Source organism: Caloenas nicobarica, chromosome Z (assembly GCF_036013445.1).
Source record: "Caloenas nicobarica isolate bCalNic1 chromosome Z, bCalNic1.hap1, whole genome shotgun sequence".
Classification (NCBI taxonomy): Eukaryota; Metazoa; Chordata; class Aves; order Columbiformes; family Columbidae; genus Caloenas; species Caloenas nicobarica.
This window is the reverse complement of record NC_088284.1, coordinates 10,056,797-10,072,018: the sequence shown is the minus strand read 5'-3', so window position 1 is coordinate 10,072,018 and position 15,222 is coordinate 10,056,797. Positions and strand designations below refer to the sequence as shown.

Below are 15,222 nucleotides of genomic sequence, written 5' to 3'. Positions count from 1 at the left end.
TGGTTCAAGCTGGCAGAGATAACTGTGGTGTTAGGTGAGGTTTCCTCAGGCTGCCCAGGCAGGTTTATGGGGCCGGCAGCACATGTGGCCGGGGCTGGTTGTCCTGATGAGTGCTAGGAGATCTTGTTGCTGTTGCCCAAAAGGGTGATGACAGGCCTGAGCCCCTGGGACTGGTCTAACCTGCCTGACTCCTGCACTCCAGAGCGGCGCAAGCACATTGAGTCCCTGGCAGAGGGCAGGCCCCCTTTTCTCTGCTTGTCCAGACTTGTCCCCAGTAGCCTCCAGCCCAGCTGGAGACTCCTCTCCATGCCCAGACTGGGAAGGAGGGTCTGATCCTGCAGGTCAGTGAAACCACAGAGTTCCCTGGAGAGCCACACCAGCCTGGTTCCTGTCCCCAGAGAGACATCTGAGTGGGGCTGTACGGGGAGCTGCCTGTGTCCCACAGGTCCCTTGTGGCCAAAAGCCCAGACAAGGACATCGATCCTGGGCTGATCTCTGTCCTCCTGCTCTCTCTTTCCAGATGATGCGCTCCAGTCCACCCTGTAGTGGAGAGCTCACCAGGACGTCCTGAGTGAGGTGGGGTCCAGCTCACACCCCCTGCCCTCTCGCCCTGACCTGTGGCACTTTACAGTTCCCCTCCTGCTGCTGCATGGGCTGTTCTGACTCCGGCTCCGCTCGGAGTCCAGGCGAGTAAGGCTCCATGCGGCACATCCACGCGGAGACGTCCCTGCCCCCAGAGCCTGGCACAGACCCCAGCCTGTCCCAGCCCAGCGGAGAGGCACCCTTGGAGCCTTCCTCACAGCACTGCACCCACCGCAACATCCTCATGGGCTACAATGAGACAGAGATCAAGCGCCAGAAGGTTTACCAGGTGTCCATCTTCTCCCACCTCTCCAGCTCCTCCGAGAGCACGGAGCAGCGGGCAGGCAGCCGGCTGGCTGTGAAGAGGGGTTACCCCGAGCAGCGAACTCCAGAGTGGGGGCGAGATCCCAAACGAACTCACTGGGGTGGCGGGGGGGTGGACGGCAAGCGCGATGGGGGCCCTGGGCAGGCTTCCCTGGATGACGATGATACCTTCGAGGATGGGCTGCTGGTGGAGGAGCTATCCCTGTGCGGCTCTGCCCAGCACTTCTCCCACAGTGGGCTGCGGGTGGTGGAGCACCGGTGTGAGGGCAGCCCTAGCCACAGCCCCAAGGCCAGCAGAGAGAAGTTGCAGGATGTGTCCTCCTCCTCCTCCTGGCCCCAGCACATTGCTTGCGGTACTTTGCACACGAGAGACGGTTGCTCTGTCTCACCAGGGGATCAGCCCACAGACTGTGGGAAGAATGGGGAGCAGGCACATGGCGACAACTCACTTCACCTTGATTTGCACAATATTGCACAAACAGCTCAGTTGGACTCTGGTGGGAAGAGAGAGAAGCCGGGGAGCAGCCCACCTCACAGCAGCAGGGCTAGTGGAGAAGAAGAATGGCCAGCGGTGGCCAACGGCTGTAAGGAGCCCCCAGCTCTGCAGACAGCGCTCAGCCCTGAGCCCAGCAACCTGAGCTCCCTGGAGAAGACGCCCTGCGGGAGCAGCCAGCTCGGCAGCAGCAGCTGTCCAGCCAAAAGGAAGCTGCTGCCTGCTGGCGAGGCCGTGGCCGACTCCTGCTCTGAGGATGAGGGCCTGTCCCCTCCAGCAAGGAAGAAGAGGACCTTGCCATGCCATCCAGTGCCCACGGCCTGCCGCAGCACCGATGCCAAGGGGGCCCCATTCTGGAATCACCTGCTTCCTGCGGCCAAGGTGAGCATTGGTCGTGGGGGGAGGCAGGGCACAGCCTGGGGACACCCGGAGCTCCAAGCTGTCCTTGTGGGCAATGTGGTCCATCGTGGCACAGTGCCCTGTCCCAGTGGCACAGCACTGCTGTGAGCAGAGCAGCAGCTGACAGCCAGCCCTGGGACACATGGTCTGTGGGTTGTCACCAGCTCTTGACACCTTTTAGTAACTGGATCCTCTGCTTCCAAGCAGCTCTTTAGCCTGGAGAGCCTTGCTCAGACAGGACACGACCTCTGCATGGTAGTGAGAGCTGAACACATGGCGTGGGGCCTCACTTGGTGTCTGACAACTTCACATTAAGCCAGACTTACCAGCAGGCTTGAGAAGAGCGGCTGACCTCTGCCTGAGGAGGAGGGAGGCAGAGGTGTGGGATGGCTTGGGTCCCTGGCCATGATATCCATCAGGGCAAGGGTTTGATGGCAGGGAGTGGGACTGGACTGCTCTGCCCAGGGAGCAGGAGCCCCAGTGCTGTGTGCACAGATTCCGCTGGCTTTTTGGCAGTTCTGAGGTGCCCATGTCGTGTCCCCAGGCTGCCACAAGCTATCAGAAATGAGGCAGACTCTGGAGGTTTGCAACCACCCTGGCAGCTCAGGAGCTGCCTGCAATTCCTCCCTCCTTACCCACCCCTCCTGACCAGCTCCCTGCCTTCAACATGTCCCGCCAGCTGAGCCTGCAGCAGGCTCACACCAGAGCTGGCATGTTCTTCTCTTTCCCTGAGGCATCCGTGGTACAGGGAACAACAGCAGAGCTGCGCTGGCTTCTTGCTGCTTGGAGCCAGGACACACCATCCACGGGGCATAGCTCCAGACCTGCCCTTTTTGGTGACTGTCCCCCAGCCTGGCTGCCCCTAGCACTGCCCTTGCAGAGCGAAGCCCTCCAGCAGCTTCCCTGGGTTTTCCTGCCTGGTCATGCCAGCCAGGTCCATCATCCCTTTGTGTTGTGCTGCCCTTTGTGTGGCTTCCAGAAAGGAAAACCCCTGAAAAGGGGATATCTTTAAAAAGGAGGCTGCAGTGTGGCCCTGGCTGTAACCACCACCCCACGGCTGTGGGAGCCTGGCTGCGAGCAGGGGCGGGCAGCACGTCCCTTGCCTGGTGGCACTACCGAGGACTTTGCATGAATCACCAGGGGATGGGACTGTTCCCAGGCTGGTCAGGGAGCTTCATCGTACGTGTTACCCCTCCCTGGGAGGTGCAAGGGGGTGTTGGGGCCTGGCTCTGTCCCTGGGTGTCTTGTCACTGGGGCTGGTCCTGAGACCTGCTTTGCAGGGTGGGATCCGTGTGCCGCACACTTGGATTGGATACCAGCACCCTCATCCCCAGCAGAGCTGCTTTTGGGTTTAGGCAGCCCCACATCTCCACCGGACACCGCAGCCCTCGCGCTGCCCCTGCAAAGGCTGCTGATGGCTGCCCGTGGATGGGAGCCTCTCCGATGTGCTGGGAGCCTCGTGGGGCAGGGCAGGGGGCAATGGCACATCCTGGGGATACGCAGTCTTCAGTCGCTGCCCTAATACGGTTCTCTGTTTTGTGTCCCCTGCAGAGCTCTGCAGATGGCACCGCAGTCGGGAGGAGGCTGAAGAGTGGGCTGCGCCTCAAATCGTGAGTGTGGGAGGGTCAGGTTGGGTCCCTTCCCTGCCCCAAGTGTCTCCCCTCCACAAGACCCCAGGCTGTGCAGTGGAAGGAAGTTTCTTCTGCCCCTGGGGAGTAGGAAAGTGGGTTCAACTGTCACCAAAGAAAGGGACAGGGGGGTCTGGAGAGGGCAGCCCAGGGCTGTGTGCTCTCTAGTCTGACACCAATATTCTCTCTTCTCTCAAAGGCGACATCTCCGGAGCAGTCTCCGCAGGGGCACCAGGTCCTCCACAGCGCCCTGGGCCACCACAACCATCAGCCATGCTCTGCTGGGCAACTTTGAGGTAACGGCACCCACCTGTCAGGGAGGGAGGTGGGTCCCAGAGGCTCCAGGGTGAGCTGGTGATGGACATGAGAGGCTGAACCTGACAGGATCCCCAGCGTGGAACTGGGTCGATTGTACCCAAGGGCCTGGTGTGCAGTGGCTGTATCACCAGCAGGATGTCTCAGGTAGCAGATCCTCAGGTGATTCTTTCAGTACTTAAAAGAGGCCTACGAGAACGATGGGGACAGACTTTTTAGCAGAACCTGTTGCAACAGGACAAGGGGTGATGGTTTTAAACTGAAGGAGGGGAGATTCAGGCAAGACATGAGGAAGAAATTTTTTACAGTGAGGATGATGACACACTGGCACAGGTTTCCCAGAGAAATGGTGGATACCCCATCCCTGGAGACATTTCAGGCCAGGCTGGATGGGGCTCTGAGCAACCTGATCTGGTTGAAGATGTCCCTGCTCATTGCAGGGTGGTTGGACTAGATGACCTGTGAAGGTCCATTCCAACCCAAACTATTCTGAGATTGCTGCGGCGGGCCTAAGCTGAGGAGCTCTTGCTGCTTCTCCATGTTAGATGGTTGGCTTTAGCCCACCAATTCAGGATGGGTCTGTCTCAGAGCGAGCAGCCGGGGACCCTCACAGGTGGTCTCAGGAAGGCCAGGAGACACAGGAGCACAAGCAGACGTGGTTGCGGCAGAGGTGGTGGTGATGTCACCTTCAGCTTTGAGGTGAGGGGCAGGACTGGTGTTCGAAGGTCCCTAATACTTCCCCCTCTCTCAGGAGTCCATCCTGAAAGGGCGCTTCGCACCGTCAGGGAGGATTGAGGGCTTCACAGCAGAGATCGGTGCCAGTGGCTCCTACTGCCCCCAGCATGTCACCCTGCCTGTCGACGTCACCTACTTCGACATCTCCGAACACAGCGCACCCTCTCCTTTCCTGGTACGTGGATGAGGGAGGACTGGGGCCACGAGGGAGGTGAGTGGGGGCTGTACCAAGGCACCTCCCATCCTTGGGGCTGCCCCCCTCCAGAGATCGTGGCTCGAGCAACGACCTGCATGAGGAGATCACTGGCTGTGCTAGGAGCAGTATTTAACCCAAAAAGCAAAGAGGAAAAGAAGCAGGAACGCTTGCAGGCTGCTGCCAAGCTGTCTTGTGGTTGTTGCTTTGCTGTCACCTCTGTGTTGCTGCTTGTTTGTGCCCTGGTCTGCAGAGAGATTAGCTGGGCTAAAGTCACTGAGGAACAGCAAAAGTCACTTGGTTTGTTCAGCCTGGAGGAGACTGAGGGGAGATCTCACTGCAGTCAACAGTTTCCTCACAAGGGGAGGAGGAGGGGCAGGTGCTGAGCTCTTCTCTCTGGACACCTATCACAGAACCCACGGGAATGGCAGGAAGATGTGTCAGGGGAGGTTCAGGTTGGACATTAGGAAAAGGTTCTTCCCCCAGAGGGTGCTGGACACTGGAACAGGCTCCCCAGGGAGGTGTCACAGCCCCAAGCCTGACAGTGCTCAAGAAGAGACCGGACAACATCCTCAGACACATGGTGTGAACTGTGGGGTTGTCCTGTGCAGGGACAGGAGTTGGACTTGATGATCCTTGTGGGTTCCTTCCAACTCAGGACATTCTGTGATTCCATGGATGTCTTCTTGCTGCCTTGTGCCAGGCATCTGTGGCAGGAGGGGCCCTGGCCCCTGTGCCGGGTCCGAGCTGGGCTCTCCGTGGGCTTTCTCCCTCTCACACGTGCTGTTTGTTTTGTCCCAGGGAGTGATTGACTTGGAGGCCTTGGGAAAGAAGGGTTACAGTGTGCCCAAAGCTGGAACCATCCAAGTGGTGAGTTGTTCCCTCATCTCCAGTAATGCCGTGGGGAGGGCTCTGAGTGGGCTCTGGTTGCCCCCAGGGTGGAATATGTTCCATTACATTGTTTGTCAGGGCAGTAGCCAGAAAGCCTTTGCAGAGGGGGTACGTGGCTGCCAAGACAGTACCATGGATGGGAACACAGGGTCCCCAGGTTGCTGGCAGGGAGACAATGTGATGGGAGATGCAGGCAAGGAGGAGGTTGGTGGGGAGGGACAGGGTCTCACTGGGACAGGGCGTACGTGCAGTGGGGATGGAGCATGGGAATGTAGGTGAGTGGAGAGGTCTGATCTGTGCCCTCAGGCTTAGCCTTCTGGGGCTGGTGTGGGGCTTTCTGGACCCTTGGACCCACTGCTACTGCCTCTGGATGCCCCAGCACTGCCCTACAGATCCATTCCCATGCTCTTCCTGTTCTCATCCCTATACCCCTCTGCTCCCAGACCTTATTTAACCCCAACAAGACTGTGGTGAAGATGTTCTTGGTGACGTACGACTTCCAGGACATGCCAGCCAACCACATGACCTTCCTACGCCATCGCATCTTCCTGGTGCCCGTGGGGGAAGAGGAGGGGGCCACCATGGTCCCCAGCAACCCAGCAGGCACGGGCCCACCCCGCAGGGTCCTCTGCTACCTGATGCACCTGAGGTAGGGTATGCCAGGAGGGACACATGCCTGCCCCAGGGTCACCCCAGGGCTCCTCTCCTGTGTGTCCCTGACTTTCCAAAACCTTCAGGCCAGATTGGGGGGATGACAGCCTGACCACTCACCCTGGGGAGGAGCGGAGACCAGCTGCTCCTTTGGGGAGGCTGTAGCTGTCACCCTGCCCAAGGGCAGCTATTTCTGTCCCTCTGAGGGCAACTGGGGCGTGGCTGGCTTGACCAGGGGCCAAAGTAGGCAAAGGGGTCATGCCCCACCATTGAGGTTGTGCTGCCCTTGCCTGGGAGCCTGAGGCCCCTCTGCCCTGCTCTTTATCTCCATTCAGGTTTCACAGCTCTAAGTCGGGGAAGATCTACCTTCATGATGACATTCGGCTGCTTTTCTCCCGCAAGTCGATCGAGGTCGACTCGGGGATCCCCTATGAACTGAAATCCTTCACGGAAATGCCGAGGAACCCCTGCTACTCACCCTGGGCCTGACCCCCATTCCACAGGGCCACCGGCGAGCCTCCAGCCCAGCACTTTGGGGAGAGATGAGCAAAGTGCCAGCAAGCAAAAACCGCTCAGAAGTATTGCCCCCGCCACGTGCCCTCATCCTCCTGAGCAGCACGAATGCCTGTGCACTGCGGCAGGGCTGGGATCGCCGAGGGAGCTTCACCAGGAGAGGCAGGGGCTGGGGATCAACCCTGGTGCTCCAGGGATATGCCCAAGCCTTCTTCTGATGCTGCTCCCACCTTGGAGACTTGGCTGGAGCTGGGTGGGGGGATTGAAGAGTTGGGCCAGGGGCTCTGGGTAAGGCTGCCCATGCTGGCCCTGGGGTTGGGAGCAGAAAGTGCGGAAGAGTTTGTATTTATTAGTATTTATTGTTGCTGGGAGCGCAGAGGAGGCTTGTGCGGAGGATTGGAGATGCTGTGCTGTTCTTCTCCCCCAACCCTGTGGGTGCTGGATGAAGCCCGCAGCAGCGTGGGGCTGCTTGGGTTGGGGCAGGGCTGTGGGGACTGTGAGGGTGACTGGGGATGGGGACACCTTGTGCTGCTGAAGAAGGTGACCTACCTCAGCCAGGATGCAGCTGCTGCGCTGGGCCCTTGATAAAAACCCTGGGAGAGGCTGAGACTTCCTGGGCACCAGCTCTGTGGGTCAGCCGCATTTCAGGCAGCCTGAGGAGGCCTGGACTTGCCCTCCCGCCCCTTGAGGGCAAGCCAGACCCTAAGAAGTCTGTGACTGGCAGGAAAGTGGCCAGTGCCACAGGTCCTGGGGCTAAGAGAGGTGGCTGTCCCATGGGTGGGGACCTGGGGCTCTCGGCAGGAACCTGCAGACCCACGTGTGCTGTGGATCTGGGAGAAGGTGGAGATTCCCAAAAATCAGTCTTGCACTGCCTGTGTGTGCGGGCTCAATCCCATCCCCGAGGCAGCTTTGGGCAGGTGGTCAGGGGCCGGAGGAAGGGCAGGAGCCCTGGCTTAGTCCCTGGGAAGAGGGGAATCAGCAGAGGACACCAAAGGGGAGTCAGTCTAGACCTTCAGGAGGGGGCGTGGGGGTGATGGGGAGCAGTGTCCCCCCTCTGTTGCAGCCTGGGGAGATGCGGGCCGAGCCTGGGGGGGTCGGAGAGGTGAGAGGGGCACGGAAAAACGAGCTGGCACGTCCCCTGCCTGCATCACCCCATCCCCGGGGGCTCTGCCGGGCTCCCGCTGCCGGTTTCGGGAGCCCCGGCCCCTCCCGGCGATGGGGGAGAACGGAGGCGGGCAGGTCCCCAGCGCATCGCACACCGGGCTGGGGAGGCTGCGGCGGGCACAGCCCCGGGGCTCCCGGCTGGACGTCACTTGGCCCGAGCCCAGCCCGTGTTCGCGGCGCTGCCCCCGGCCCCCGGGTGCCCGAGCCGGCCCCGGGGCGGGAGGGCGCGGGGTCCTGCTCTCCCCGGCCCGAGGGGGCGGGCTCCCGCGCAGACCCACACCGGGGTCCCGCTCCCCTCGCCGGCACCCGGGTCCAGCGCCGCGTCCCGGCGGGGGCGGGGAGGCCGTGCCGGTACTTTTCGTGTTTGTTTCCAGTTTAATAAACTCCCGTTCGGAGCCCCAGCTGGCTGCCGGCGCGGCGGGGCGGAACCGGGGGAAGCGGCCGGCGCGGCGGGACGGGCCGCCCGGGGCGGTGCGCCCGGAAGGGGCGGGGCCTCCCGCGAGTCCTTCCGGGGCGGCGGCGGCGCGATGCTGGCGCTGGCGGGGCGGCGGGCCCGGGCCGGGCTGGGGCTGCTGCAGGTGCGGCCGGGGCGAGGGGCCGAGGGCTAATGCGCCTGGGGAGTGAGGAGGCGGGGGGCTAACGGGAGGGTGTCGGGGGAAGCAGGGTGGGGGGAGCTGCGCCGGGGGGAGCTGCGAAGAGCCGTGCGGGAGAAACGGGTGTCGGGGGCTGGGAGAGCCGGGCCTGCGGGGCGAGGCGCTGCGGGGAGGGGGGTGAGGGAGCGCCGGGGAACGGGGCCTGGGGGGCAGGAGGCGCCGGGGCTGGGGAAGGGGCCTGAGCAGGTTGGGGTGCTGAGGGGGCAGGACAGGCCCCCCACACGCCGTCCTTTCCCTCATGCTGCCCGGGACGCTTTGCCCCTTCCCCGCAGCGTGCGGCGAGGGGAGACGGGGAAGAGGGTCTTGCGTGGGGCCGAGTCACCGGGGGACACCCTGGTGCTCACACCGGCCCTGGGCCCAGGTCTCACCCCGGAGGGGACAGCCCGTGTTCCCTCAGCACACGGGGTGGTCAGTGCTGCTCCCTGCCCTGGTGTATCAGGGGCGCAAGCGGCGATCCCGGATCATACAATGATAGCATCGTTTTGGGTAGAAAAGACCTTGAAGATCAAGTCCGACCATTAACCTAACATTATCGAGTCCACCTCTAAACCATGTCCCTAAGAATCTACGTATCTTTTAAACTCCTCCAGGGATAGTCACTCAACCTTTTCCCTGGGCAGCCCATTCCACTGCCTGACAACCCTTTCCATGAAGAATTTTTTTCTAATTTTCCTTATTCTTTCCTGATATCCAGTCTGAGCCTTCTCTGGCACAACTTGATACCATTTCCTCTTGCCTTATTACTTGCTACTTTGAAGAAGAGACCAACCCCAACCTCCTTTCAGGCAGTTGCAGACAGCGATAAGGTCTCCCCTCAGCCTCCTTTTCTCCAGGCTGAACAGCCCCAGTTCCCTCAGCTGCTCCTCATCAGACTTGTGCTCCAGACCCTTCGCCAGCTCTGTTCCCTTCTCTGAACTCTCTCTAGTGCTTCAATGTCTTTCTTGTAGTGAGGGGCCCAAAACTGAACACAGGATTCGAGGTGCAGCCTCACCAGTGCCCAGTACGGGGGGACGATCACTGCCCTGGTCCTGCTGGCCACACTATTCCTGACACAAGCCAGGATGGTGTTGACCTTTTCGGCCACCTGGGCACACACTGGCTCGTGTTCAGCTGCTGTTACCAACACCCTCAGACCCTTTTCCACCAGGCATTTTCCAGCCACTCTTCCCCGAGCCTGTAGCACTGCCTGGGGTTGTTGTGACCCAAGTGCGGGACCCAGCACTTGGCCGTGTTGAACCTCATACAATTGGCCTCAGCCCAATGATCCAGCCAGTCCAGATCCCTTGTAGGGCCTTCCTACTCTCCAGCATATCAGCTCTCCCACCCAATTTGGTGTCATCTGCAAACTTACTGAGGGTGCACTCGATCCCCTCATCCAGATCATTTATAAAGGTATTAAACAGAACTGGCCCAAATACTGATCCCTGGGGAACACCACTCATGACTAGCCGCCAGCTGGATTTGACTCCATGCACCACAACTCTTTGGGCCATCCAGCCAGTTCTTTACTCAGCAATGAGTACACCCATCCAGGCCATGAGCTGCCAGCTGCTCCAGGAGAATGCTGTGGGAAATGGTGTCAAAGGCTTTACTGAAGTCTAAGTACACAACATCCACAGCCTTTCCCCCATTTACTAGGTGGGCCACTTTGTCATAGAAGCAGATCAGGTTGGTCAAGCAGGACCTGCCTTTCATAAACCCATGTTGACTGGGCCTGATCACTTGGTTGTTTTGAATGTGCCACATGATGTCACTCAGGATGATCTGCTCCATGACCTTCCCTGACACCAAGGCCAGACTCACAGGCCTGTAATTCCCCTGACTTTCCTTCTGTCCCTTCTTGTAGATGGGCACTACATTTCCCAACCTTCAGTCAACTGGGACCTTCCCAGTTAGCCATATTGCTGATAAATGATGGAAAGTGGCTTGGCGAGCACCTCCACTAGCTTTATTAAGGGGGAGCAGGGACGGTGCTGGGCTCAGAAGGTGTTGGCAGCCCATCTCTATCCCATTCCTTTTCCTTTCTGCAGCGCTCCCAGCAGTTGAAGCGTTCAGCGTGGCTCGCCCCAGCACCGCACCGCTTGACCTCTGGCCTGCCCATGAACATCGGGGTGCTCTTTGTGCCGCAGCAAGAGGCTTGGGTAGTGGAGAGGATGGGCAAGTTCCACCGAATCCTCGAGCCTGTAAGGAGCCGCTTTTCTCCCCCTCTGGATTCAGCAGGTTCCTAAAGCTGTAGCGAGGCGCGTCCTTTGTGTGTGGATTTGGCATGTGATGTGCTTATCCCTCGAGATCACAATCCTTTTGATCGCTTGTAGACTAATTTTCCTTGGTTTGGGAAACCTAAAATTTGAGAAACCTAAATTCCCCCGTGTGTTTGCATGTTTGCTCTACCTGCTGCATCTGCAGCACGTACTGTACCGCAGTGTACTTGGTCTTTGTTTGCACAGCTCCCTCTATTCTGGCTGAGGTCTGTGGGAGGATAACTCCAGGTTAGAGGACTCATCCATCTCATCTCACCCTTTTCCCAGGGTTTGAACTTCCTCATCCCTCTGCTGGATCGGATTCGTTATGTGCAGAGTCTCAAAGAAATCGTCATTAACGTCCCAGAGCAGTCGGCTGTCACCTTAGGTAAGGAACAGCTTCTGCGTCCTGTCTGTTTCCTTTCCCTGCATCCAGGGTGACCAAGGGACAGTGTGGGGAGGAGCAGAAATGTCCCAGGCTCCTGTGCTCAGCCCTGTCCCTGGGGACCCAGGCTTGGCCAGGCTCCCGGCTCCGTGAGGAGGGGAACCCCAGGAGGTCCCGTCTGCCCTTTCACGGCTGCCCCTTCTTGCTGGGTTGAGTGCACCTGGGCAGGAATCCATTTTGCAGATGTTCTCCCACGTTAAACCATGAAAATCTCCTCTGTGTTTCTGTAAAAAATGTTTCAGATCAGGTTAATGAACAGCTAGTCACAATTCTAGTATTAATATTAAAATTTGTTTTTTGTTTTTTCTTTCCCCCTTAAATCTTTATGGAGATAACTATGGTATGAAATGTTTTGGTCTGGAGACCTGAGGCTTATTGTGTATTAAAACGTCAAAATGTAGTGTTTTCTAGGGAACGTCAAAGTCAATTTTACAAAGCCTTTTAGATAACAGAGGTCCATTTCAGCTAATCCTCTTCTGTGCCGTGCTTTTGACACCAGAAAGGAAAGGGATGACCCTGCCCAGCTCTGCGAGTTCTGTTAAGGGGAGGGGATTGCTCAATTTTGTCTTTGCTGCTTCATAAACAGGACGTGGTGTTCTCTCCCACAGATAACGTCACCCTGCAGATTGACGGCGTGCTCTATCTGCGGGTTATGGACCCCTACAAGGTACCATCCCTGCTGCGCTGACACTTGACGGGACTCAAACTTGCAGCCTCTGTGGCTGCGTCCAGCCCGGGCAGCGTGTGCTGCCTTGGCAGCCCCTCAGGCACCGCTGTCCAGGCTCTGCCGGCTCCCTGCTCCCCAGGATGTGTGCTTCAGCCTCTGCCCGGCCTCCTGCATCTTGTGGGGCGGGTGGGCTGAGCACCCTGATCCCTTCTGAGTCTCTGGACTCTGCTTTCCTTTGTCAGAGGTGTTTGTGGCACGTTTCTTGTGTTAGTGCTGTGTTTGCCCACCCTGCCTCATTCAAGGTCCCTCTCGGCACTGCCGTCGACATTGTTTTTTGCTTCTGCTCTCCAGGCCAGCTATGGGGTGGAAGATCCTGAGTACGCAGTGACCCAGCTGGCCCAGACCACCATGAGATCTGAACTTGGCAAACTTTCCCTTGACAGAGTCTTCCGGGTGAGCTGGGGAGGTGGATCACGGAGCTGCCAGCATTTCTGGAAACCCCAGGGCAGTCCGTGCAGCCAGGCTGATACGTTTAACAGCAGAATGCCCTTCCTTATAGGGCTTCTGTTTCAGTCGAACTATTATTGAGGACAAACTTTTTACTCTGGGGTGCCAGAGCCCTGGAAAAGGCTGCCCAGAGAGGTTGTGGAGTCTCTTTCTCTGGAGACATTCAAACCCCACTTGGACACATTCCTGTGTGATCCGCTCTGGTGAACCTGCTTTAGCAGGTGGGTTGGACTAGATGATCTCCAGAGGTCCCTTCCAACCCCAACCGTTCTGTGATTGGTGAATTCTTGGAGATGGGTCTTGTTTCAGTTATCTTTAATAGGAGCTATTTTTTAGCCTGCCCTGAGCTAGTTGGAAAGGGTGATGGGTCACACATGCCCAGACCCAGCTGGTTCAGCTGCTTTTCTTGAGTCAATTACTGTTTACTCAGGCCCAGTGATGAATGTGCTGTCTGACCCAGTTCGGGGTGGGGGCTGTAACCCTTGGGCAGCATTTGCTGGGCAGAAAGAGGAGTTGTTGGCATTCCTGGATGATGTTAGTATCCAGATGTATGCCAGATGTTTGTATCCCCGCAATTTCAGTTTGGGACACTGCCTTCCCTAGGAGACAGTGACCCCGTCGTGAGATGTGGGAAGCCCTTGACCCTGCCTTATGCCTGTGGAGATAGGTTCTTCTGGCTGACCTTGGCCTGTGGGAGAGTGGGATGTTTGTTCCCCGCCTGGCCCCCCTCTCGTGCTAAGCGCCTCTTTTTTTCTCTCTGCTGTTTTTTTTGTGCCTCCTAGGAGCGGGAGTCCCTCAACGCCAACATTGTGGATGCCATCAACCAGGCTTCAGACTGCTGGGGCATCCGATGCCTGCGCTACGAGATCAAGGACATCCACGTGCCCCCGCGCGTGAAGGAATCCATGCAGATGCAGGTTCGGTTCTTTGGGAGGGCAGTCTGGAGCAAGAGGGAAGTTTCCCCTTCTGTGCTGCTCCTCATTACCTGTCCAGACCTCACAGCACTGGCCCCTCCTGCAGCGAGGGAAGCCCTTTGGCACTTTGGCTGCAAACGTACAGCTATTGAATCAATAATTCCCCTCCTTATTTCAGTAGTGGTGGCCCCTGCCTGGTACAGGCAAGCCCTGCCAGCTCCCTCTCAAATCCCTGCTGGGTTCTGTAGGAAGCAAATCCCATGGCTGAAGGTCTCCCTTTGAGAAAAGCTGGGCGCTGAATCTCCACTGGGCTGGTAGGGCAGGAGGGGGATGCGGCTGCCTGGTTAGGCGTGAATAGGCATGGATGGGGCTGTGGGGGCTTTGCAGCCTGAGGAACAGAACCAGCCCCCACCAGGGATCGCTTGGTGTTTTGTACCTGTGTGCTCATCCTCTGCTAAGCCACACTTGCCCAGGCAGGACGTAGAAGCGTGTCCTCGCTGTGCTCACCCCATGGATGGGATTTCCCCAGTGCAGCCTTGTCAGGCTGGCGTCTGACCTGTGTTTGCAGGTGGAGGCAGAGCGACGGAAGCGCGCAATGGTGCTGGAGTCAGAGGGGACACGGGAATCGGCAATCAACGTGGCTGAGGGGCAGAAGCAGGCCCAGATCTTGGCGTCAGAAGCTCAGAAGGCTGAACAAATCAACAAAGCTGCTGGTAGTGCCTTGGGCTAGAACACATAGGGCTTGGGGGATCTGTCGCCCTCTGCGCTGAGGGGTGGTGCTCCCAGGGAGAGACCACATCACTGTGGGCCAGGCTTCCTCAGCCACGCTGATCCTGCCCTGCTGGAGCCTCGGGCTGAGCTCCAGTGACAGGACATGTGTGGCAGGAGTGTCACCATGCTGCTGCTGGGGAAGAGGAGGCTTTGCATGTGTGAAACTGCCTTCATTTGCTCCTTGATATTGTCCTGATCTGCTCCTTGCAAGTGCTTTGTCCCACTTCTGATGGGTGTTCTGCTGTGGTCTGTTGCAGGAGAAGCCAACGCGGTGCTGGTCAAGGCCAAGGCCAAGGCGGAGGCTATTCAGCTCCTGGCAGCTGCTCTGGCACAGCAGGTGGGTGATGCCTCCTTGGGGCAGACACAGCTTTGGTGAGGTGAACCCACGGCCTGGCTGGCACCTGCCTTTCTCCCAGAGACTCCTTGGCGTCTTCAGCAGCAGCGAGTGGGGAATTTTGCCATCATGGGAGCTGCTGACAGCCAGAGTGGGCTGGGGGAGGGGGCAGGGATGAGCTTTTGGTGGCACGTGTCTCACTTCTGAGCCTCATCCCTCTCTCCCCAGCACGGCAGCGCTGCCGCTTCTCTCTCTGTGGCAGAGCAGTACGTGAGCGCCTTCTCCAAGCTTGCCAAAGACTCCAACACCATCCTGCTGCCCGCCAACACTGGCGACGTCACCAACATGGTCGCACAGGTCGGTGTGGTCGGAGGGACCCCGTCTTTTGCTGGGGGAGGTGAAGGTGGCAGCTTGGCAGAGCCTGGCCCTCTCCTCCCTCTCCCTTTCCCTCTCCCTCTCCTCCCTCATGCCTCTCTCGTGCCCTCTAGGCCCTGGGCATCTACAGCACGCTGACCAAGCCCCAACCTGTGAAGACAGAAGACGAGGTGCCCCCAGCCCGCGCAGACCCCCAGCCTCCCACCGTGGAGGTGTTCAAGGCAGAACAGGCCAGTTCCAGCTAGCGGGGCTGGAGGGATCCACACCCGGGGCCTGCCGCCCTCCCCGGTCAGATGCTCTCCTTCTTCCCTTGTTCCTTATTTTGTATTTGGATTTAAATCGTGTAATAAATGGTACTGGTGCTGCTGCAGCACGTCCCCTGGCACTCGGGAGCGCCACCTGTCACCCCATTGTCTGCCGCCAAATGA

At 58.8% G+C, this 15,222-nt stretch overlaps 2 protein-coding genes across 9 annotated transcripts in view; both read left to right on the top strand.

Annotated features, from left to right (window-relative positions):
* Window positions 1-8,245, top strand: part of ATOSB (atos homolog B) — a 48,216-nt gene extending 39,971 nt beyond the window's left edge. For all 8 annotated transcript variants that reach the window (XM_065657567.1, XM_065657568.1, XM_065657570.1 and 5 more), the window contains 7 exons: window positions 521-1,780; window positions 3,350-3,408; window positions 3,626-3,722; window positions 4,493-4,651; window positions 5,471-5,539; window positions 6,004-6,209; window positions 6,547-8,245. In XM_065657567.1, the coding sequence (XP_065513639.1) occupies window positions 701-1,780; window positions 3,350-3,408; window positions 3,626-3,722; window positions 4,493-4,651; window positions 5,471-5,539; window positions 6,004-6,209; window positions 6,547-6,700 (1,824 nt within the window). In that variant the 5' untranslated portion in view covers window positions 521-700 and the 3' untranslated portion in view covers window positions 6,701-8,245. The remainder of the gene's footprint in view (window positions 1-520; window positions 1,781-3,349; window positions 3,409-3,625; window positions 3,723-4,492; window positions 4,652-5,470; window positions 5,540-6,003; window positions 6,210-6,546) is intronic.
* Window positions 8,246-8,341: 96 nt separating this feature from the next.
* STOML2 (stomatin like 2) lies at window positions 8,342-15,162 on the top strand. The gene is made up of 10 exons (XM_065657573.1): window positions 8,342-8,466; window positions 10,572-10,724; window positions 11,070-11,169; window positions 11,835-11,893; window positions 12,245-12,346; window positions 13,183-13,317; window positions 13,883-14,027; window positions 14,343-14,422; window positions 14,648-14,776; window positions 14,908-15,162. Exons 1-10 carry the CDS (start codon window positions 8,416-8,418, stop codon window positions 15,037-15,039), a joined length of 1,086 nt encoding a protein of 361 aa, XP_065513645.1. The 5' UTR covers window positions 8,342-8,415; the 3' UTR covers window positions 15,040-15,162.
* The last annotated feature ends 60 nt before the right edge of the window (window positions 15,163-15,222 follow it).